The sequence below is a fragment of the Caloenas nicobarica genome, chromosome 12 (assembly GCF_036013445.1).
Source record: "Caloenas nicobarica isolate bCalNic1 chromosome 12, bCalNic1.hap1, whole genome shotgun sequence".
Taxonomy (NCBI): domain Eukaryota; kingdom Metazoa; phylum Chordata; class Aves; order Columbiformes; family Columbidae; genus Caloenas; species Caloenas nicobarica.
The window spans coordinates 2,724,433-2,749,787 of NC_088256.1; the positions used below are offsets into that span (position 1 = coordinate 2,724,433).

A 25,355-nucleotide genomic window follows, 5' to 3' on the forward strand; every position below is an offset into this window, starting at 1 on the left:
GAAAATAATAAAAGAACAGCAACTGTGAAATTTCCAAGCAAATATATCCTTGTTTTATCTTATTTATAAGAGTTGTTAGCAGTTTGGAGATTTCCTACAGCTTTACTATAAATACATATTTATATATTTAGTCTCATTTGTGCAGAGTAAAACCAATGCAATCACGTATTTTTAATCTCTGTTGTCTTACTAAACCAGTCAATTTAAATCTGCTGCTTGCACTCTTTCAAAAATCCGCTGGCCTGTGGAAAGCAAAAGGTCAGACTTTGGTTAACATAGGCAGTGGGGCAGATATTGGTTAATGCAAACCAACACAGCTGGGGAAACAAACAACAAAACAACAAAAAAAACCCCAGTGGAATTGTGTTGTCTTGTACTGATCTAATCATCTGCCTTATTATTTTGAAATTCGGAGTATTAAGTAAATGGGATCCCTGGATCCTCAGCAGTAGCAGCCTGGCCCTGACAGCCGGTAGCTGGAGCACTCTTCACATCTTTGGCCAAAGTTTCGTGCAGAAAGCGTGCAGGACCAAGCCCTGAATGTGTCAGCAGGCAGAAAGTCACATTTCTTTCCCGTAAGGTTCAGCGCTGAGAGGTGCTAGTGGCATTCCAACCATATGTGGATTAAGGACTTCCAATGTTAGTGGAACCTAACTTACCAAGGAAAGAGCAAGCCTAACACGCTTTTTAAACCAGGCTTGTAATTATTTTTAAACCAACCATACAATGGTGTGTTTCTATTTTCATAGCCTGTAATATTATCTCTTGTGAGTAGCATATATAAGTAATATTTTCTAACAAAGTGATGGATGTAATATTAACATGTAATTGTTTTAAAAAGTAGAAAACATGTACAATTACAAACAAAAACCCTGCTCAAGTATATAGCTTGCTTGCAATTACCATGAATGCTGTATGTATTTTTAAACAAGCTATAATACTGTGATGATGCTGTAAACTTACTTCTGTAGGCAAAAAATGTTCTATTTAAAAATGTCAAGAAGAAGGATGTAAATGTTCTTAAAGTGCTATCAACCAGAAATATGAAGTTGCACAGAATATTCTGAAGGATCCTGTTACATGCTACGGATATATTTTACAAACGTATTTATGGATCATACACACTAGTCTATGTGAGAGCAAACAGTACTATTTTATTACAAAATAAATAAATGAATAAATAAGCAGTGAATATCCATGCCCAGAAGCTGGAAGTTTTTTTAAGGTGCTCTGACCACTTCTACAGGTAATTTGAAAGACGACCTAGTGCCTTATGGACAGAAGGTACATACTTCCCAGACTCTGCGCACACAGATCACGCAGCTGTCAGTGCAGGCAAAGACTTTCAGAATCAGTTGTGGAGGAAAAAGGAACAGCTAGCTAGTTGTATAAAAACAATGCAAATGTAGTGTTCATAAGATCAATATGGGTATTCACAAAATTAAAAAACATTTTTTAAATACAGTGGCATTTAGAATACCAGCTCTGTTGCAGGCAGTAACAATTTGCACGGTGTCTAGGTTAGCTCTGAGTGGAGATAAAGAGTCATTCTCTGAAAACCATACTGAATGGCAATAAAATTACAATTTGAAAAATGCAGGCATATTTCAAAATGCCTTAAAAATACAGAGCTGGAAGTACGCCAGGTCTTGCTGGCGTATGTATGTATGATTCGGAATAACTGCACTGAAAGCTACAATTCAGGTTTTTACTGAAGAAGAATTTGGGTGCTGTGTCAGGTAACAATTTTGCAGGGGAACACGATCCCTACCAGCCACAAACCCTTTGTCCTCAGTGCTGCCAGTTTAAAATTTCTGTCAAACTCCCAATTTGAATAAATGGGTTCAGCTCCTCTTCGAAGCTGATCAAACTGGCTACGGTAAAAACATCAACACACACAAACAACTGACTCTTGCACACAACAAAACCAAGACTGGGAGGTGGATTTATAAAAGGCCAGTGTCCCCAAGAGGGTCTGAAGCTTTTTAGATTTTAATGTAGCTTCAGAGAAAAACCTCAAGATTAACGTAAGGACTACTGGACCAGTGGGACCAGGTCCTACCTGGCTCTAGGTGACCTCGCTCAAGCACGGGATTGGATCAGACAAGCTCCAGAGGTCCCTTTCAGTCTCCACCATGACACATTTCACATGTGCCTGTAAGTCAGTGTTCAAACATTTTTATCTTTGTTCCCAGTTCATATCCAGGCAAGTTAATTGCACTAAAATTTCATTCCCCTTCCAACACGTGCAAGTAGCCTATTTGTGAACGAGATGGAAGTTTATCCTAGAGGAGAAACAAAGTCCCGTGACCCAACAGATGGTTAGAAACAAGATCAAGGAATGACTGAGACTGGAAGCCAGGTTCATTTTCGTACAGAGAAAGCACAAAAAGTGGAAATTACATTGCTGCACTCCACAGGAAGAATATGATTTTATCCCACGGGTCAGTTATAAAGTCTAACATCATGAAACCAGTTATCAATATACACATAATATAAACCAATGCACATATGGAAAACCCGTCTGTATTTGTACAAAGTTCAGTGCAATAAACTCTGCTACATAACAAATCATTCAGAAGATTAAATACCACTATATGTAGCATAGAAGCTAGAAAGCAAAAGCTCCGAAGTACTTTTAATAGACAGATTGATTTGTTTCAGTACTACAGCTGCCCATCAGATGAATCACCCTTGATCCATCTCGCTCCTTTTATACCCCAGCGAGCACAAACGAGGGAGCAGAGGAATAAATATTTCTTGATCATAGTTTTAGGGTGTTTCTTTGGATCAAAAGAAAAAAATCTACTGCTGAGGAAGGTGGATGGGGAGAGCTCCTGTGAGGGGAAAAAGGAAGAGACATGATCTACTTTTTTTTTTCCCTATGTCCTCCATGTCAGAATTTTTAGATCTCTAGTCTCAAACACTGCAGGATTATAACATAAATTATTTAGAGACTCGGATCATTCATTCCATTGTACACTCCTAATAGCTGCTACAGGAAAGCAGAAGACAAACACTCAGATCTCAGAGTCATTCTTGATAAAAAATGAAAGAACTGTAGTGAGCAGTAAAGAAACGCATGCAGACGTAAACAAAATATGCTTTGATTTTTCAGAGAAGCTATCTGAACTGTCTTCGGAACATTTATGCAAACAAATACTGTGCTGTGCAAGTATGAATACTATTTTACAGACAAATATTGTCAGATGCTTAACCTAAATAGCTCCTAGTTCAACGTATCTACATAAAGGCTTGACAAGAGTTGCAAAGAAATATTTGAGTATTTCTAGAAAGCACCTAAGTACTGAAAGCAAAAATATCAAAATGTCTTCCTTTACTTATCAAAATAATCGATTTACATTTAGAGTCCTGAAACTCACTTTCTGTCATTTTGTAAGGGCTGAAAGCTGTGTTCATTGGCAAGAACAACAAAATTACATTTTCAAAGGATTCCATTCCTGATCATCACTTCTGGATCCGACAGCCCTTGTGAGACTTCACACGGAGTAACAGGCACCTTTGCCTGGTGTTGGGCAGGTTGTGAGGGACTTGCAGAGACTCGAGAAACAGGGAGTATAGTCCAAAGCAAATAAGAAATAGAGATGCAGTATCTAAAAAGAAAAGGTTTATAAGATTGGAAGGTAGGAGATTTAAATGATTTAAACATTTCCAAGGATTATAGAGTAATAGGAAGCAAAAAGCTGCATTCATTATATAGGCAGCTACATAATCTGCAGTGACAATTCAAAAGTTAAAGCCAAGCTTAGGGGAACATTTTTGATGGACTGTTAAACCTGCCGTTTACAAGAAACCAGAATAAATTTCGCCAAGTCAGGGAGGAAAACTAGCTTTGAACAACTCAGGCCTGCATTATGTTTTCATTTGGGGCTTGATGTGCTCAGGATCAACTCCCAGTGAAATCACTCAAGGTAGGTTTTAAGCACCAAAAGGCAGATATTGGCTAAAACAGGAGGACCTCTCTACCTCTTTATCAGGTTTTCCACTGATTTGTGGGAAGTAAAAACAAGAGGCTAAATAGCCCTCAAGCACTCTTAAAACAAGACATAGCATATAAAAGAAAATAACTACATGGGTATACAACACAAAACCAACTTCAAGAATACATATTCTTGTCCCAAAATGGGAAAAGAAAATGCAACAGTAAGATTTACTCGTACTTTCTCTGTAAGAAAAATTCAGTAAGAGTTCGTAGATAAGGATATTCCTTCAAGATTTCTGCAGCCTTCAGAGATCTAAGTGCACAGAAGTCAGGAAACTGGAGACTGATGAGAGTCGGTAACTTCATGACTCACTCATGTCCAACGGCCCCAAGGTCGCTGCAGGAAGGACGCAAGGAGCCCTTGCTGTCAGCACTGATCAGTGAGGTGGCTGTATTTGTGCCCACTGATCAGCACATCTTTTGAGGCTGCAACGAAGATGATTTCATTGTCTAGCCCACCAAGATCCCCATCATAAAGCCATTTTATTTGAATGTGTACTGAATACCAATCTTTCACCCAGATCTATTCTCTGACATACAGTGACTTGGCCATCTTGGAAAAATCACAGAAAATTACAACAAATTCCAAAGTACATTCAAAAAACGGTCAAAAATATTATTTGGCATCTTATTCCAATTTTAATCTAAGTTGTTTTTTCTATTCCCAGAAACCTATCCTATACAAGTTCTATGATTAACTTATCATCATTTCTTGTCCTGTTGGCATCCTCAGTCTTGGTGATTAATTTCTCTTATAGTCTCATTATTTCAGTTCTATAAATACCCCATTTCATTTTACTCCTTTCTATAGTTACTTTGCAACCTTCTTTTTCTCTTCCACCTGGGGCTTTCATTTCCAATATAACATGACACAGTGGGCAAAGATTGAGCTGAAATCCAGTAATTATACCTCCCTGCCCTGAAAAACAGAATCATTTATTTTTCTTATGGATGGAAGCAGCTGTGAGCTGCTCTGAAATCCCACAAGCAATCCCACAAAAAACAATTCTTTTTACTTGTCAGATTAATAATAGAAAGTGTTGGTTTCCATAATTTGAAAAACGTATCAAGCTGGATTACAATATATTGCAACATTTGTGTTTAGGGAGAATGAAGGGTTGAACCATAACCCAGACGCCCACATACTAGACATATCTGCTTCCACCTGCAAGAATATTAAACCACCACCCAATTCATCACTGACAACATAGGTTACATCCACAATCGTTGGCGTTCAGTTATATGACCGCCTGCAGATGACTTTCCCAGTTCTTTATGTCCTTGAGTTATGCTTACTACCTTCAGGCTTTACATTTTCTGACCTTTCAGCCTTTGCCATAAGTTCCTGGGATCCTCTGAAGGTCTGGGAAAGCTTTCAAGTGCTTCTCCTATATGTGTAAGCACATCCTGAAATAAAAAAGGAACATGAAAATTACCTGGTTTTGTATCCCTGACATTTCTCGTGTCCTGTATCACAGGCCTACCATTGGCAACCATATCCAGTCCCTAAAAAGCTACTAGGCAGGCACAGTTTTGCTGGACTTTTAAAGCATCCTGTTTAAAAACTTAGACAAACAGTGCAGTCTGCAATCTGCCCCATAAAGTAGGTTTACTCCCTAAGGAGGGAAAGGAAAAAGCAGCTGGCCATTTCAGGGAAGCTGGGAGAAAAGAGAAAAAAAGTGAAGCCTCACGACTGAAGTTCTCATGTCTTAGGTATGGAGTAAATGGCAGTCAAAAATCCAGAAACTGGCATTATTGGGTTAAAAAAAAGAACACGTGGTAGAGTACACAAATTCCCACCCTGCTCACAAACACAGAAAGATCTTGGGGCTTCCAAGAGAACCACTTATTCACTGCTAAGAAACAACCTGCTTTCAATCTGACTCCCTTTCAAAAACAGGATAGTTCTTCCTTCAGGAAGATCATCCTGAATTCCTTCCTTTTCAGCTCACATTGCCTACTGTCTATTCCAGAAGTATTCCTAACAATAAAGTTTGAATCTTTCTGACAGCAGACACAGACAGTTCTTCCAAGAAGAAATCTCCATGTATCAGAGAGGCCTCGGCCTCCACAATGTGCTGCAGCATCCTATTCTGACACCCCTATGCCAAAGGATGAGTAAGGAGGACTAGTATGGGCATAGTTACCTACCACCACATCATTTTGTTATTTACCATTTTGTCTTGGGCAGCCCACCAGAAAACAAACTGTGGAAAAATAATCAAGATGTACCCAAAACAATTCTAGGACATCCTGGGAAAGACCTTCAGCTTATATAAATCAGGCAAGCTCAAATAATTTGATTAGTATGTTAGTCTCAAGCATTTTACTAAAGACATGGAGCCAAATTCTATTTTGACTTGCACTGCATTCAGGTCAATCTCATCTCATTGCCATAAATCACGGGAAATCTCACAGATTCTTTAATTACAGTAGGTATAAAATGTACCACAACTTTTTTATAAATGACATTTCCTTACTCTGGAGTAAATCTGCTCTTCCAGTTTCTCTTGGATTAGAGCACTTTCCATTAGAATCTTCTTCCGTCTGAGAAAGGAAATCTTGGCTAGCTCTGCTTTCTTCTTCTGACAGTCAGGGCACACTGAAGATTCATGGAGTTGAGTTTCTGTCACCTGAAAGATGAGACTTTGCTGCAATGAGCAATGTCTGTCCCAGCAAGATGGCCACTCCATTAAGAACAAGCAATAAGAATACAGATACTGTCTGGAGACAAAGCTTTGCTTTTGTAGGCAGTTTTAAATTATTTCATAATCTTCAGCACAGTATCATCTTCATGAGCCTGTCTGAATGTTTTCACACTAAATATATTTGCTTTTCCTCAGGTATTGCCCCTTCCAGCACTGATAACTTAGTCCTTGTATCTCAGAACCATGGCGCTGATCTGTAACATGCTATTTCTTATTATAATAGGCAAAGCTTCCCTGATGCTTGAGATTGCATAGACATTTCTGACTTCTTCCACAGATACTATAAGAGTCAAAAACAATGAAGTCATGTTATTGCCAAGCAACTCATCAGTGACCAGCCAAAACCAACTGTGAGGATACAATCATACTGGTTAAAAAAGAAAAAAGTTTTAATTAGTATAACTCATTTGACCCTGGGTGGATGCTCAGTAGAAATTACCACTTTTGCCAATGTAAATCTATACATATTTTGCTAGTGTTAAATACGTTTAGAGCACCACCAGCTGTTAGTTACTCTGGCTTAATGAGTACCTGATGCTCCAGAAGCCAGCCTGTGCATGCTAACCAGTCTTACACAACAGCAAATACTCTAATTCCTGAAGGCTCAATTAAGTTAAATTAACACGTTTTACTCCACATTTCAAATACCTGATCATCACAAGTCAGTAATGGCAATTGTTAACCAGATAACTGCTTGTCTGTAATGAGGCTATAGCAACAGCAGTGTTCCTGTGCTGACAGTATACGTAAGGCCTTAAATACCAAATTATAAGAGGTTATGATTATCTCTACAAATTCTAAGAGGTAAATAAATTCTGAAGCAATGAGTTCAAATATCTACGTGCAGCTCTGAGTCAGAATACAAACAAAATTCCACAGCTTTCTCTGTAAGATAAACAATACTACTTACTAATTCCTACGTTAGTTTATCCACCATGAAGTCTTAAGCATATTTAATAGCATTACACAAATCCCGATATCAATAATTTTATCTGATTTAATTTACAGAGATTCCACCTGGCTACACAAACACAATAAGTTGCTACAAAAGCAGTGGAATCAATCCTAGAAAGTCATGTCTAAAGTCTCTCTGTCGTCTTCCTTGATTTCTTCTCCTCTGCATAAAAATGTTATTATGTGGAGGTAAAGACAGAAGCAAATAGACATAGCAGTCACAGTTACTTTTCTTAGAAAATGTATTACCACACTTGTAAGACAAATAAAGAGGCAGTAAAAGTTCTACAAAATTTGGATGGTGGGCGGGTTAACATTTATACAATAGAAGAATACAGTTGCAGACTGCTGAAATTTCAAAACAATTTAATCAAACAGGAAACCTGAAATAATCATCATGTCAGAACCAACTTTAAAAGTATTACTCCGTGCTCACCTGGCAGAGGCTTTGCAGAGGAAAATGTTATCAATTTTACTATGCTATATGGCAATAAATTAAAGCCAGCAAACACGATAGAGATAAAACAAAATAAATGAGTAACTACTACTCAAAGCTCATTTTTTATCAGAAATACCTCCCCAGCTGCAGGCATTCTGTACCAATTTCAAACAAAGTACAGACATTTGCCAAGGCCCAGATTTATGGGTAAAGGCATCTGTAGGCAATGGTCACTACTCAAATCCACATAACCCATATTCAAATCCATCTGCAAGCACAAAGCAAGAATGCAAGTATCAGCAGCCAAAAAAAAATACCAGTCTCGAGACTTAGAAGCAGAGTCGAAGGGAAGAGCTGTGGTAGGAAGGAACACTGGGCTGGTGCAAAAGAATAGCACTGTGAATTGCATAAAGATGATCCAGAGGCTTTCTAATAGAGGAACGGATATAAACAAGATTCTATAGGACATGCTTTAATTCTTAATTTTACCTAATGTCTCAGAAAGCTGGGAGCAGGGGGCGAGGTTCTGCCTTTGGAATACTTTCAATACTGTAGTCACAAAGCCTCCATAATAAAATAAAATGCTCAATACTTCTATAAATAACAGGTGCAAACATAACCAGAAAATAAGACTTTTGTCTTCAGTTGATCCAGGGCTTATTGTGGTCTGCAATAACTGATCATCTCAGCCTCACTGAATCACACAAATCATTATTATATACCAGACAATATTTTGTAATGATTTGATTATTTACTAGCAACACTTCTGCAGTAGTGTCTAACAAAAACATGAGAAAGGTAAATCTTGAGATATCTCTTTCAGAGGCCTGAGAGTGGCATCAGTAAGGTCTGCCTGATTTGATCCTTATATTACAGCTTTTTTTTTTCCCTAGTGGTTCTACAAAAAGCATAGGCAAAATCTACTTTTTTTTTTCCTTCCTTGCAGTACCTGTTTAACAGTCTCTCTGATATTTTTCAGGCGGATTCTGTTCATTAGCTGATCAGGAACAATGCAGTTCAAATCACTTGTCTCCCGTTTCTTTGCTGTGAATCCAGGCTGCAGCTTTCTTGACTTGCCACCGTCTGCCTGCTTAGAGCCCAGCTGCTGACGCATCTTGCTTATCTTAACGGTGCAAAAAGACCGAAGAGCATCCAGTTCTCCATCTAATAACTCAGTAGTTTCTGTCAGGCATACATCAAGAAAACAGAAGTGTCAATTACTGCATCAGGGAAAGAGAAGAAATACTATATCTGTGTGACCTCATAATATATTTAGCAAAAAAACAAACCAAATGTCGAGCCTAGAGGCAATGATTGTAATAGGAGCAGTGCAGAATTTTTTAAAAATCTGGATGATAACTGTAGGAACTTGCACAATTAATGTCTCTATGAATAATCTCCAAAGAGGGAAGGGGATAAGAATCCTAAAGAATTAGGCTACTTAATGATACAGCACAAATATTTTAGTAAAGCAAGTACTTAAATACTATGACATTAAATAAACTGAGTTTCAATGACTGTCTGATAGAGATTTAGCTTCTTCCTGCCTGAAACTGCAACTTGCTAAAACAAAATGAATTAACATTTAAAGAGAGCTACTCATTTAGTACCTCTAAGGAGCAATTCATAAGTCACTGAACAATTAGAGGCAGAGTCTATTTCTAACTCTGGAGAACACCTCAAATATATTCTACAACCGACAGAGCTTCAATTATAATTTCCTAAATACTGTATACGACCTTATTTAAACAATATGTTTCACTCTTTTATCTTCTCTTATCCTTCCCAGTGGCAAGAAATAATAAATAAAAACAGAGAGATTATACTTCAGATGGGCAGGTAAGGATGGATTTGCAACTTCATTCAACACTTAGTAGGAGATTTTCCACAGTCTTAAACACAACCAATCAATACGGACTAGCTAACGTGAGTCATTGCATTACAATTTCAGTATTTCACGAGCATCAGCTTATAATGATGCTGTGTAGTACTACATGACCTTAAGACACACCGCTGTTTTCACCTGTCTAAAGAGGGGAGAGTACCTCTCTACTTTTCTTGCACGAATTTCTCTTTTCTGTTACTACTGAAGCCCAACTAAACACTTTAATGTGTGTAATTAAAGGAGAAATGAGAAGGAGACAAAACATCCCAGGAAGCATTACTGGAGGACTCACGAATACCTTTGCATTCCGCTAACGCTACCACAGTTCCTTCCTCGGGGATCTGTTCCCACAGCCAAAAAAGGTCAGAGAGCCAATAACAACTGCATAGGTAAGGTATGGTCACTTTGTTTTAACCCAAAGCATTCAGAAACAAATTATACTGCCCATTTAGCTAGAAAGTATTATCATCCAAATAGACCCTCCATATTGTCTGTTTCACTTGTTTTCAGTGATTAAACTCAGTTTTACATTTTCTAGACAGGCACTGCACATTTCACTGCATATTCCAGGGTGTCTGTCTGACAACGAGTGCATTGGCATTCCAGTCCTGTGGGGTACCCTGCCATAACCACTACACAAATCCCTGAAACACTGAACAATATGAATGTAAGACTTCGCCTAAATATGCTGCAGTGAGTTTAGTCTCAAGTACACAAGATATAGCTGTGGAATTTTGCAAGGAAACAGAGTATCTCTTCAGAAATGCAGCTGATCTGTATGACAGATGAGTGGATCTACAATTAAGACTACGCCAAGCAGGAATCAATGAGCTTTGCTTTATGGACAACAAGGAAAATACGTGATTTAAGTGCAACTACCACTGTTCAGAATCAGTTATCATAAAGCAATTTATTCTTCTTTAGAAGATGATGTATCAAACTGAATAAAGACAGTGATACTTTATAGACAGAGGAATAACAACAATACTTTAGAATGCAATTTAACAAAAAATTTCTCTTGGGTAGGATCATCAACATTTGAGTAGAAACCACCATTTCAATCATCAGGCCATTTTCCCTTACAATTGCAATGTAGAATCCCTGTAAAACAGGGTAAACCATGTGTCACTACTGGATTTAATCACAATAATAAAATAGTAGCTTATTCATTTATGCTGCACATAGAATGACTAAAAAGATTTTAAAGTTACTATTGTGGGAGGAAACAAATCCTAGAACAAAGCATTTACATACCCTAAATTGAGTATTCAAATGCTTAAGTAAAACACATGGGGTCTGTTGAACTTTTTGTGACAATTTAATACCAGTCTAATTAATTCACTGAAGTTTCTCCTGAAATACAGAAACACATTTTAATTAAAAATTGGTTTCTAATAGAGCATGAATTGTGTGCTGCCATACACCCACCCATTTGCTCATTTGCACCTACAGACATCAGAAGAAACACTAAAGAGAACAGCAGTTTTTATACCTGACTGCACGACCCATTTCAGTTACTTCTTCAATATTAATTCATTTTTAGCAGTAAATAAGCTCAGAAAGAATAAAATGATCAAGGACTATAATTTTACTGAAACAAGAACAAAAAATGATAAGTCAGCATGCAGTTAAATTCTGAAAAATCTAGTCTTTTAACTGCACATTAACTATTTACACTTTCAGATTTTCTTCTAGGTATACGAGGTTCACCTGTCCTCCAGCTGGAAGAAAAAATATGCACACAAGAGGATCTATGCACTCGCTTTGGTAGTTGGTTTTATTTCTCGTGTCTTTTATGTATTCCCTCCTTTCAGTCTTTGAACTAGACATGCTCGAATGCTCTGTCTCCATTTGTGGTGGCAGACTTAAATGTCACTGCATGTCTGTCTGCAGAGAGTCCCTGCCAGTGCCAATTACTGTTCCACAAGTACATTTTTGCTGACGCTTGGTTGCCCTGAATCCCGCATTCCTACTCCCTCTTCGCTGGAGAGGAATGAGGCAGGAACAGGTGACAAGAAGAGCAAAACCAGACACCAGAACAGACACCAAGTCAGAGCAATAAGGTCACAGCATAGAATATTTGGAAAGTAAAGCACAACAAACTGCACCAAGAAGCTGCTCAGATGACAGAAGTACTCAGTGTGTACCAACAGAGATTAGCTAATCTCCATGTCTACATTCTAAATCCTGCTGTGTGGTTTATAACTAAGTGACCTACATAGATTTTGCTTTCCGTATGCAACCATATATTTAAGTATGACATTTTAAACCTACATGAGTGCAGGGAGAAAAATAAAGAAAATCTTTATTGAGTTTCCTCTTCCTTTGATGTCCAACTTAGATTTAAAAGGAAATCAGGCAGGCATTTTGTTGTTATTACACTCTACTAATACTCTATTTTAAGAAGAAAAAAAAATGTAAAACAGTTAAAGGCAACATAATTGTGAAAGGCAGTAACTGATAACTACTCCTCAAAGATTTTAACTCTGCATCTCAAGATAACATTTTCATAATTATCTAAATAACATTTGTACAATTGAGTGCAGCAGTTCAGAGTAACACGCTGACAGCCAGATTCGTGCAGATAACACAGAACTGATACAAATGGCCTGAAATATCAAGCTTTTTTTTTTTTACAAATATGAATTTAAAGCAAGTAAAGTTCCTCCAGGATGCAGAAGGATACCCTCAGTTTCTGCCAACATTAGTGAGATGGTCCAATAGTAACAATCTTGCAGAATCCACATCTTCTGGAAGAAACTCATTCTTTCCCAGTTCCATAAAGGCATTAATGAACTTGAGCTTTATAAGCAGGTGTTTCCATTTAGATGTTGCTGGTTGAGATTTCCCCATCTGGTGCACATTAACACTGCTTTATTTTACTGCAGAATCAGAAGCAAAGTCTGGAATCTCAGAGCCTAACTAGGTCTGTGGGAATCCCACAACATGCACATTTATCAAGCAACAAACTTTGGTGCTAAAAAGCTCAGGAATAGGAAAGAGACGCAGTATAGACTACTGAATATCTGCTCCTTTCTCCAAACATAACAGGGGGATGTTTCCTCAATTCTTATAAATAGACCATTACTACTACTGTTTGGTAAGTCAATAATTAAATGCTTGGACATAGGAAAATTTGTGAACAAAATGAATATAAACTAGATCTACTCAGAAATACTCTGGACAAGCTGGGAAAAAATCTGATACAGAAAAATAAGCACTTTTACTTCCCTCAGTGCACACATATCTAAACACACATATATGCTAGAGCCTTTCACCTTAACAACACAAATCACAAGTATTTGTTTGCCTGTATCTATACCGGCCTTTTTTACTTTTAGATTTCCCATCGTTGACACCACTATCATAACAACAATAACGGTTAAATCGGTAATATTGACTGAACTGTATTTCAGCCACAAACCTGCCTGATGCTGCTCAAACATTCCTATGCCTCTAGATGATACACATTAGGAACTACAGCTCTCTCACTTTTGCCAGCTATAGCGCAGTGGACACACTGCAGAAAAATAAATGAGCAAAGCATTTAATGTAGACACACCACAAACAAAGGTGAGAGCAAACTTTTGCATGCGGTACAACTCGGGAGCGGTAAACAGTCCCACTTCAACTTTCAGATACACCCAAGTTGAAGAACTGCAGTTTCCTGTAGTAAATTTTAAAGCTGACTAATAGTCTTTGGAATAACCTATTATGATATATATTATATATTATTAGCATACAGAATTGAGGACTTACAGTCATTTTGTGTTGCACTTGTCTAGCTAGTTGCTACAACAGTAGGGTAGAGGGTCAGAGAAGAGGAGGACTGAAGGACAATTATGACAGAAATTCCTCACTTCTCTTGAGGCCAACATCTAGGTTTGTTTTCTTTCAGCCCACAAACAAAACTATGAAAAATAAGCATTGCATGTAACATTCAAGGGAAATTCCAGTGATGGAAAACCTCCTCAATGTTCTACTGGTGCTTATAATTCATTCAATGCATCTGAACTCATCAGTTTTTTTCCAATTTCTCTATGAATCAAATGGTCACAAGATTCTGATGTATTTTAGGCAGACTATCTCAGAGGAGCTCGCCAGGAGAAGCCTCTACTATAGATGAGATGATCTACATTGACTGTCTTCTCACTTGACTACATGGCAGTCTTGGAAAACTGGTAATAGAAAGATAAATGCTGAAGATGAGTCAGGAACTCATAACATTGACTCACCACTTCCGTGAATGAGCTATGTAATTAAGAATAGCCTAAAAAATGATCTTAGGTCATGTTTTCCTACAATATATGGACAGTTTGAGGATGCTTGTATGCAAATGCAATGCCATGAATTACCTAGGCAGGAGGATCTCCCTGGATAATCAGTCTTACAGGTGACCTGCGAAACTTCAGTTTGTTCACTTTTTATGTATGTACAGACTGAGGAAGATGCCCCTTCTGCTTCAATTATTTTTTGCTCAACTACAGTTTTCTTGCTCTTTTTTAATTAAAAATAGTATCTCTGACCCACTTTTTAGAAGGACTCAAGTAGGACTTGCATCCCACCATCTGCTCTCAACAGTTGCTTGCATAACCAGCACATGCAAACAGGATCCTTCCTTCCTCCCTCCTCCTACCTACACATAATTGCCTTGGTTAAAGCTGCTTCATTGTTCTTGCCAAAATCCATGCCCTGCTGCCTCCCTCAGGAACTAAAACATGGCAAATAAGTAATTCAGTAATTAATACAACTGATTAACAAGGGAAAAAATATTTTACACAAATTCTGAAGTCGTATTTACTTTGCGGGGGGAACAAAAACAACAACCAAAACACCTCTACCACACTCCCAGTACCTGTCCAGCTGGAGAGAAAAAGAGAAAAACTAAGCAGTCCAGTAAAATTTTGAGGATTACAGCCAAATTAAAGATGTGGATACATTTTTAATGTATTTATACAGATCTTGTGATAATGCATCACTAGGATATTGTCACTATGTCAGAAAACCAAAGCCATGTGTGTTATGGAAAACAAACTGCTTTCCAAGAAAGCATAAAAGAGGAGTTTCATACCTAATTACCTGGCTAATTAAGACAGGCTAATTATCTGTCTTAAGCTGTATATAAAATTTAAGCCTAGTTAAATGTTTACATCACCTTTCAAAAGAAGCAAGAATTATAATGTCTGCTAAAGTTACTGAACTCACCAGCATGAGTTTTGATGACAGATTTGTCTTGCTTAATGTCAGCTGCTGGATTTTTCAGATCAATCCATTTTCCCATTACATCCCTTTCTATGGCTGCAGAAACCGCTACTTCCGACTGCTCATCTGCATGGAAAAAAGGCAGCTCAGAACATACATGGTAAAGAAAGCACGAGTGCAGAAAAACAAAGCAGGAGGCAAATAATCCTCCACTTGAACGTGAGACTTTTCTCTGTAGATGAAAGAGAAACCCCAAGCCGTAGGACTATACAGATATCAGTGATCTCCAGGTAAAACTCTGGGCTAGCTTCTGTCCCACAAAGTATCTTGTAGTGCTCATTTCTAATCACCCCACTGAAAGACAATACAGGATACCTTGACAAAAACAGAGACTACTGCTTAGAGCTTGTTGACACATCCAGTTTAATCTGTAATGCTAATTTAAACGCAGTCTACCTGCTCCCTCATTCAACCCCATCACTTATTTTCAGCCATACACAGGCTCTTCAAGTACCCTCAGGAGCTCAGGTGAACTGTCTCAAGGTATTCCAAGTGAAAAATAATGGTGAGGCAGGGGAAATTAAAAAAATCTGTATCAGCTCCCCATTCTCCAGCCTGCTGCAGCACAACTCCAGCTCTGTAGAAACTGAGGAAACAGCAAAGCAGCTAAACAGAATAGCTAGGAAAAGGCAAAAGACTCTAAAGGGCAGAAAAGTCACTGCCATCAAGAGCAAGATGCGTGTGGCATGGTCCCAGTTCAAAATACTGAGAACACTCAGGATGCACCTAATTTCTCTTTTTTTCGGGGTACTAATAGCAAATTCAGTGTGCTTATATAATACAAAGAAAATACATGCCCCTATGGGGACACCAGCATGACAGGTTTTCTATAGTTTTTATTAGTTATATATGCTGCTCTCAGTAAGATATGCACCGCAGCATATCCGTTTCCCAAAATATTTTTCTATTAATTACTCCCTAGTTTCTCAGTTAACTAGTAGTATTCAGAAGACTCTGTAATTTTATGAAACATTAACCTTATAAAGATAAAAAGTAGTAACACTTATTAAAAACACACAGCAAGGACTCCTCCTAGTATGTACTCCTTGATGACAGAAATAAGGATTTCAATGGTTAGATAAGGAATATTTTAAAAACCCCTTGTTTTATCTCCAGAAAAAACAGTTTATTAAAACCTATCATTCGTAAAAACCAAAAAATTTAAGCCAAACTGTTAAACCTATTAGATATTGTTCAATTATATCAATGTAGCATGAACTGACACTAAGGCAATGATCATCTCTTTATTCACATTTTGAAGCACTGATACCTAATGCTATATTCTGAGCTACGATAAACAGGGTTTATGTATATATATCCAACAGCAAATTTTGTCCTGCGTTGTTGGGATTTCATGCCTAAACAGTATTTTAAAAGGACTCCTAATGATAACAGTGCCGGTTAATACTGCAGAAGGAAGAAAAAAAAAAACCACACCACCATAACAGTAACACATTGGATGGATGATAGACAGGAAGGACATCTCTACGAGCAATTTTGACGTATAGACAAGGTTAATTATATATTGGTACATGCCAGTTGATCAAGTTGGCCTGAGTAGAACCAGATTACAAGAGTAACAGCCAGCAGACATTAAAAGTCTACGCTACTTTTAAAAATATATTTAAAGTGTTGTAGCTAAATTTTAAAGCTAAAGTGATTATATATGCTGACAAGCTCCTGACCCAAAAAGAGATTTAAACAAACATACACCTCTTCAAGAATTCAAAATACTTACCAGATCAACCTTGGAGAAATGGAGAATGTAGAAGAATGACAGAGAACCCCACAGAGAAGAAACCCAACAAGGCATTACAGCAGTTAGCTTATGACCTGCTGCCTGCTTCTTTATCATTCATCTGATGCAGATTTATGGTACTATCTAAGCCTCTTAAGTATCTGAAGCCCTGGAACTTTCCCCATGTCCTTGGAAAAATTATTTTATGGCCAGCTACTTTTCATACATGGTAACTCGGTCAACATTATCTTGCAGAATTTTTTCTTAATGTGCCAACAAAATTTCAGCATCACAAGACTACCAAGGAAGGGTTTCCACGGCCAAATCACATCCTTCCGCATGTAGCTGTCAGCAAATCCTGAGAGCACAAAACACAGATCTAGTCAGCATACTGAGGTTCCATTGCTTTGCACAGCAAGAACGTTGTATGCAATTTTTACATTTTTGTTTTTGGTGATTCAAGTCTTCACTGCACTGATTTAAAGCTGCAAAAAGCAGGTCTCGAGCATAGGAAACTCTGCATACCTGCATGACTTTGGCCTGCCGACCGTGACATGCTTTCCAACGTTATCTGACACAGCAAGACCCCTCTAAATCCTCTGTGGAACAACACGATTCAGATGGTTTGCTCTCTCGCTGCCAGCAGGATTCTTCCTCCCCGCCGAAGGGTTCACATCTTCTGCGTAGCCCACACCAGAGCTCCTGTAACTCTGGCTCCATTCTGTCCACCACTTTTCATGGTAACCAGCACTGTATCTGCAGCACTGTAAATAAAACCAGGTTCAGTTATCCAGGAAGAATGAGTGGATTACTTATAGCAATGGGAGACACATGGAGGACTATTACAGCTCAGCTCACACACAATTTAGCTACAACAGGTGGTTGAAATAACTATCTAATCAGTGCACTGGATCAAAGCAACACCCTTCAAAGGATTCCTGCTGATCACTAAGATCCACTGGGTAAGCACACAGGAACAGCCATCACTGAATATCAGCAATGATTTCTGCACAGCATTCCTTTCAAATTTGTAGTGAATTACAATAACACATGGATAAAAACCCTCACGAAAACAAACAAAAAAATATTAAAACGGGTGGGTTTTTTTGCTTTCAGATTATTAAGCCTCTCACCACTCAGAAATGCAAAACCTCCTTGTTCTTCTTAGATTTTTGTCTAGAAAAATTAAAAGGAAAAAATAACAAGCATCAGCCAGCTGATGCTCTCAAATAAGAAGTCATGCTCTCAATGTGAAAAACAGAAATAAAGTTCTCCAGATTCAAGCTCAAGGAACGAAACAGGCCTCAGTCAGCTACCTATCATGTAACAGATTTTAAAGCTTTGTTATTACTTATTTTACCCTTTTTTATTAGAATTATGCAATACCCCTTCTTCCTTTGAACTTACAGACCTAAATAACTTTGTCCTCAATAATTTTGCTCCAATTTCTTCTAAAGTCTTGTAATGTAAGGAGAGTAAATGTATGGGCAACATCCCTCCAGAAAGATGTTTGCAGCAGTCAGCCACGGCTCCTTCATCTGCGCGCTGCATAAAGACCCTGTGCCCCTAAAACAAATTCAGGACTTACTTCCCAAGGTGAGACTTCCACAACCAATCTGTAGTGCCAAATTTCTAGGTCTGAAGGTTTTCTTTTTGTTCTAACGTGGTCTCAAAAATTCAAGAATTGTTCTGCTCTAAACTTTAAATTAAACAGTAAGTAATTCTTTTGTTCATTACATCACCACTGATTCAGGCTAGAGATTAGTTATTAAGACCAGTTTCACTGGAGAAGAACAGTAAGAAATGCAAACAGATAATCAATTAGTTCCCCAGCCCACAGCTGAGCTAAGAAGTTGCAGATGCACAAGCTGCACATGGACAGTTAAGGAGTGAGAAGATTAATTTCAGCAAGTAACATGACTGGCTGAATAAGAAATGCTTCATTTATCAGATAAGGCTGATATTAGCTAATTTTCACAGTAAAAAATAGGTATTTTTTACAACATCAGCAGATAAGTAACTTGGAAGCCATAGGTATACTTATAAAGAGCAAATAAAATATGTTCGCAGACAACTTTAAAGTGGCATCTGCTGTTACACAGCTTTTATTCCTCAAAAGGCTGAGGTATAATAATATCTACCTTAAGGGACTGGCAGAAAGCAAACAGTGCTTCATTAAGGGTTCTGAAAAAGAGAAGCCACAGAACCACTTGAATTCTAAGACTCTTTTCTAAGACTCTTTTCTAAGAGTCACTTTTTCTTACAGACTTGCTGACAAAACCCTCACTCACCGCTGAGAAGATGTTGCTGTGATTGAATGTCACTAAAAATGGGAAGCACCTTAGAAGAAAACCTGAGGGAAAGAAATTCTATCCTCTCAGGAGGCAAAACCACGATTGCAACACGCCACACTCACGAAAAAAACCTACATTTCCACCAAGTAACAGCCCATTAAGAAAGTCTTCTCCACGTACTTTCTAGTTAAAACCCAAAGGCCACAGAGTGGGGTGTTCCTTTGCTTTTGGTTGCTTTTTTTTCTCTTTTTCATTTCACCATCCTGCAACTCCATGATGAAAATGTGACTTTTAAAAACTATTTAACACATATTTTAACTGACGAATTCCCTTTTAGGAAAGCCTCACACAAACCAGACGCTCAGGCTGTTTTACTGCACCGCTTCCCCCGATACCAGGCCCAGCACAGTAACCTGCTGTGACCAAGAGTTCTGTGAGGGAAAATTTTGCTCAGCCGTGAGGGAGAGTTTTGCTCGCAAGGCTGGTAACATCCCACAGAAGGCCCCCAGACCCGCGCCCGGCCTCCTCCAGCTCCCTGCTCCCCTGAGCCCCGCCGGCACCTTCCCCTCCAGGCGCCCTTTTCTTCCAGGCGCCCTCCTCTCGTCACACCCCAGCAGAGCCGGGGCTCCTTACCCCGGCACACCGAGGGCCGGCTGCCTGCCGTACGGAGCGGTGCCCCGGGGCCTTGCGCTACGGAGAGGCCGCTGATGGGCCCGGGGCCGCGCACGCTACACTCCCAGGGCAGGGCGGGCCCGGCGCCTCAGGCTCCCCGGGACAGCGCGGCGGGCAGAGCGCGGCGCCATGGCGCTGCCCTGAGGCGCGGAGAAGGCGGGAAGGCTCCGCCCTGTCTCCGCGCTGAGGGGGCGGCGGCCTCAGCGGCCCCGGGCGCCACCCGCCTCGCGTCTTACAGTACCTCGGGCAGCCGGGGTGGAGCAAACCTTTCGTTAAAACAGGCTTTGCTATTATATAGTTGTGCGGTTTTCATGGCCGGGCCGTTGTCTTGGAACGCCAGGGCCTTGGTGGGCAGGGTGGTGCCTCCCTGCTCCTGCTGGTTGGATGTGACACCATCACAGAAATGAGGTGCGAGAAGTTCGCGTTTCAGGGCATGAAATCTACCTGTAGCCTGAGGTCCAGTTTCAATAGGTGCATTGTGATAAAAGCAGTTCTTCTGTGCACTGGGATTTGAGGTTAATTGTCACGGTTGAGACGGACAAACGACGTAGACAAAGTTCTTATGTACAAACAGCAGTCTCCATTTATTGCCACAAACGCTTTTTTATATAGTCTTTACCAGCTCGTGTGTCTCTTTGCTATTGGTTACAGGCAGCAATCGTAACATATCATTGGCTAATTTTGCTGTCATCAATGTTACTCTTTTACTCCCTTAATGTCTTCAAGGTCAATCTCTGTTCTCATACCCTCCATCAGGGAATCCACGGACCCACCGCAGTCCTCCACAGTTAATATTGCTATTTGGGGTTAGCTAATACCACTTTTTTCCTTTCAGGGATGTCATCGTTTTTATCAAGAGAAGCTTATTCGTCAGTATTGGGATGCAGAGCCTGTTGTCTGTCACCTGTAAGTCACTGAGGTATTTTATCCTCCAAAGCCCCTCAAGCTGTGTTTGGACTGACTTGCCAAGGCCTCAGCGTGGCCGAGACCTTCATGACAGAGATCTTGTCTTCTCCCGTTTTTGATTCAGTGCAGCTCACAACGTGCAGCTCAAGTTCTCCCGTTTCTCTCGAGGGACCTCTGTGTGCTGCAACTATAGCTATAATATAAAGAAAGTTTGGCCAGCGTAATGAGATAGATCCATGGTGTTGCGGAAGAGTAAATAAATGCATTGATGTGGTGGAGTGTAAAGCGAAGTGGAATAAACAAGTCTGCCTACAAATTGTTCAAATGTTTTAAGATTCAGTCATTCACTGCTTTCTGCAGAGAGTGGACTGCTTGGTGCTGGCCTTTTTCATTTTCATCTAGCTTGCTACAAGAAATTAAAATAATTCACATGTGATAAACATTTATTTTCCATCCACACAAATTATAGTAGTGATCGGAGAGGTGTGTAGCTGCGAATGGAAGAGGCAATTATCCATAGTGCAGGAGGGGGAGTCAGCTGAATACCAATGAGACTTAGGCTGTCAACGCTATGGAGGGAGGAAAATGTAATTAAGAAGGTATATGCCATTTACATCAGCAAAATCTGCATTGTGTACTAAACCTCTCCAACCCAAAGAGTCACCTTTCATTGATTGTTCTATGTTGTATTTTCCTTCTCAGGAAAGTAATGTTGCAAACAAGCTGGCAAGCACCCAAGCTGAATAAGATCAGTATCTGGAAGAATCTAAGAGGTAGGCTGGCAGTTTCCATGCTCTGGGTTATCAACAATGGTGAAATAGGGTTGGGAGAAACATTACCTTTCCTTTAAAATTCTAGTCAAGATACAGAGAGAATAACACAGAATAACTAAGAAGAACACAGATCCTCACAGTTCCCACCAAATACCTCCCTGGTAGCTTGATACTTCATTATTTATCATCATCTTTTTTTATGGGAACAGTTAACGTTAGATTATTACTGACCTGGTTGGTATTTGAATATATTCCCTAGAGGTTAAAGACATTGTAGTTTCATGTTCTCAGTCCTTTTTAAAATTCATAACTTTACAGCACGGAAAATATATTGTTCTATCAAGTTTATTTCTCTGACATTTATTCAGTGGAGAGTGTGATCCTAGTATTAAAGGCTTTTGATTCGAAGCCCAGGATACAGATAATTCTTTTCACTGATCTTCCCTAAAACAGGTCGTTTTATCACTGTGGTTCCCCTTGTTGATGTCCAGGAAGTTAATATGTTGAATGTCATAAATATTTGAACCAGTGTTTGTTTTTAAAGGATTTGTGGGTGATAATACATGGCTCAACCCAGTTGTGTCAGAAGGTATTAAGATTTCCATCTGCTAATGTCATAGAGTTGGTCCTATGTAGAGCCATAAATAATATTATGTGAGAAGCAGTGACAGGCTTTTACTCCAGCTCGTCTCTTTATCATATGCTATATTAGATTTAAACACAATTGTTGAATTCCTTTGTGTGGGCAAATGCTTTTTGATGTCTCCTTCTATTAATGTTATAATATCCCTTTTAACCAGAGGGCTGCATAAAAATTCATACTTGCTAGGTATGTTTCTCAAATAATCATAATCTCATTAATGTTGCCAGCAGAACTAATTGGGCTGTCACAACGAGGTTCAGTACCTCGTTGGTGAATTATGGTGTGAGGCCAATGGAATTAAGTATATTCTGATGGGGGAAAAAGTTAATGTGTCTCAGAAATGAGGTGCTCATAAGCATTATTCTATATGAAAAGGCAGGTAGTTTACAGTTGGTTTTTCTAAACTCTGGAAATATGAAGGACAAATGCAAGAACTCACATGAAATTTCGAAGCATTTGTTGACAGTTCAAGATACAATAAAGGTTTTTTTCTTTATCAGCACAGACCTTGAAAGTACTGCCGAGTAGCACCTAGACACCATAAATCATTGATGAGAGCGGATAGTTTGAAAATATTACAAAGGAAACGCTCTAGGGAATGTATAATAGCATCTCAGGAAGTGATTGTTTAGGGCCTGCTTTATTTAAAATGGTCATTTCAGTTTCCATTAATTCACACCTCTAATTAGGAAATGGACTGATCTTTGCTTAAAGTTGCTAGAGACTGGCTGGTGTCCATGGCAGATCAAAAGTGTGCATACAAATTAAATGTTAAAAGTATCCACTGAGTTTCAGGCAGAGAAAAATGTAGACCTGTATTTGTAGGTAGCTGTTGTTAATTATGCTTTGGTTGGTCGTAGGAAACCACAATTAGCTGCATTTTTACTAGGCTTCCTGATGGAGAAAAGAGAACTAAAAGTCTTTTGGGAAAAAAAGATAAACTGTCTCTTATGATCTTGTCCTTGGTCACAGGAGGATGTCTGCAGGCGATTGTACTTTCATCTGTGTCAGAACTGGTAACCAGCCTGGGGAGAACTATCTGGTTGTGAAGAATGTGACAAGTGTCTTTTTATGCCAAGCTTTTGTACAGTGTGTTGTTTCTGTGAGCTGCTGGAGAGCGTTGTACACTCTCCCTGGTGTAACCTGAGGAAAGGTTGTGTTTAGGATGAAACGCAAAACAGAAATTATCACTTGTGATTGTGAAGGAGCCACGGCTGCATTTCCAAAGTTTGGAATTAGTCTCAGTGCACAGACTAGATTCCAGTTAGCATAACCACGCTCTGGCCTTCCTGATTTTGCTTTGTGCTTTCAGCTGGATAAATATTCTTACTCACTGTGTGTCCTAAGGAGGTGGTAAATAGCAAACATCTACCTTCCCATGTTTGGGGAAGTTTTCAATGCAAACTGCAAACACAGATTGCAGATCTCCTTGTGAGTACTTTCTCCTTATAACAGCAAGACATTGCAATAACCTTATGGGAAAACACCTGAAAATGCAAGTTCCTTTAGCCAGCATTATAAAATACCTATTCATATATGTACATATGTGTGTATTTCCATTTATATGAAAACATCTGAACCCCTCACCAGAGACCTAAAGGCCCATTGGAGAACACACACAGCTGTGGGAAGCTTGAAGAGCAGAGAGGAGACTCACCAGGCATGTGACAGTAGTTTTTTACAGGGGAAGTAAAACTTGTAGGGGAGAAGAGTTAGAGTTAGATCCACTTTTGATCTCTCAAAGTACTTAACTTGGAATTGTCTGTTTGCTGATCCCAAACCTAAGATTGTATGGGATGGGACTGAATCTCTAAATCATGTCTTTCACCGATTGTCTTCGTCTTTTGTGTCTGAATAGATTCAGTGCTGCTTGAGCATAAGAAAGTTCCAATGCGTGATGCTCTTGCTTTCAGGGACAAAGGTGTTGAGCCTTTGTAGAAAGGTGTTGTTTTTTAACTCGTTCTGCATCCTTGTATACACGTTTGCATCAGTTCATTTTAATTTTTCCTCATGCAGTTATTGTAGGTGCCTTCAAGGATATCCTTTAAATAGTTGGGTATTCAAGACCAGTGGTGTATCTTTGTGCTTCTGAGGAATGATGCATTCCCTTAGATGGACAGATTGTTCTGGTTTGTTTTGGTTTGTTTTTTTTTCCTGAACACGACATTAATTCATGTGAAAAAAGAGAACTCAGAAACCCATATAGTAAATGTTTGAGATTTTCTTCTCTCTCCTTTTATTATTTCTGCTTAATGATTTCCCGGTGGACCATCCTGATGAATTCCCAGTGTGTTGCTGTGGCGAGAGCTTTCAAAGGCAAAGGCAAAGTCATCATACACGTTCAACAGATCGATATTAGACTCATTAATCAGTTTTCTTTGGTAATAGGTTGACTCTTTTGGGAATCTTTCAGAATTTACTTCAAACTGATGAGTTGTTTTGACACTTCAGAAAATGCCTTAATTTGGAAATTGCAGCTTTTCATGTCGACAGTCTGTTTAACCCATCACATATCCATCTGTTGTAAAAACATAGTATTTATTTGTTCTTCAGCTAGCTTTTGTGATACTAGTCATTGCAGTATTGAAGTGCACATGCTGTCACATTAGCAAGGCTCTTTCTGTTTTTCTTCTTCTAATTCTTTACTGGTGGAATATTATTTCTACTGGAGAAGGTGGAGTGATTTTATAGTTTGTTCAGAGGACAATGTTTTGAGATCTTTATAATCTCTTCTGAAGGTGCGCTTATTTCTGTGAAATCTCATGGTCCTAGAAGAAGGAACATCAGTGTTGCTCTGAGCATTTCCCTACTCGTAAGATGAGTTGTTTTGAGTGACTGTATTTTTGGAGAAAGAACTTCTCTCTTAATTTTCTGGGACTGTTTGAGAACTCAGAAAATGAACACTACTCCGGAGTTTGGCAACCAGTTTGTGCCACTTACCTGTGTTTGTATGTGTGGGGAGATGTTTGAGAACTTTAGTATCATAGCCTAAGGGAGACCGTCTCAATAAATATAGCCTCTATAATCTTAAATAGAGATTTTCATCGTCGTGGTTAAGCTATCATATTCTTAACAGCA

General features: G+C 39.0%; 1 protein-coding gene across 1 annotated transcript; it reads right to left on the reverse strand.

Moving 5' to 3' along the window:
- Positions 1–1,080: 1,080 nt before the first annotated feature.
- On the reverse strand, positions 1,081–20,432 carry C12H8orf48 (chromosome 12 C8orf48 homolog). The gene is given in 11 exon segments (XM_065643684.1): positions 1,081–3,614; positions 5,326–5,410; positions 6,484–6,636; positions 9,054–9,286; positions 15,195–15,317; positions 17,515–17,566; positions 17,569–17,663; positions 17,666–17,753; positions 19,131–19,173; positions 19,917–19,987; positions 20,400–20,432. Coding segments are annotated over 11 exon segments (1,122 nt in total). The 3' UTR covers positions 1,081–3,468.
- Between the last annotated feature and the right edge of the window lie 4,923 nt (positions 20,433–25,355).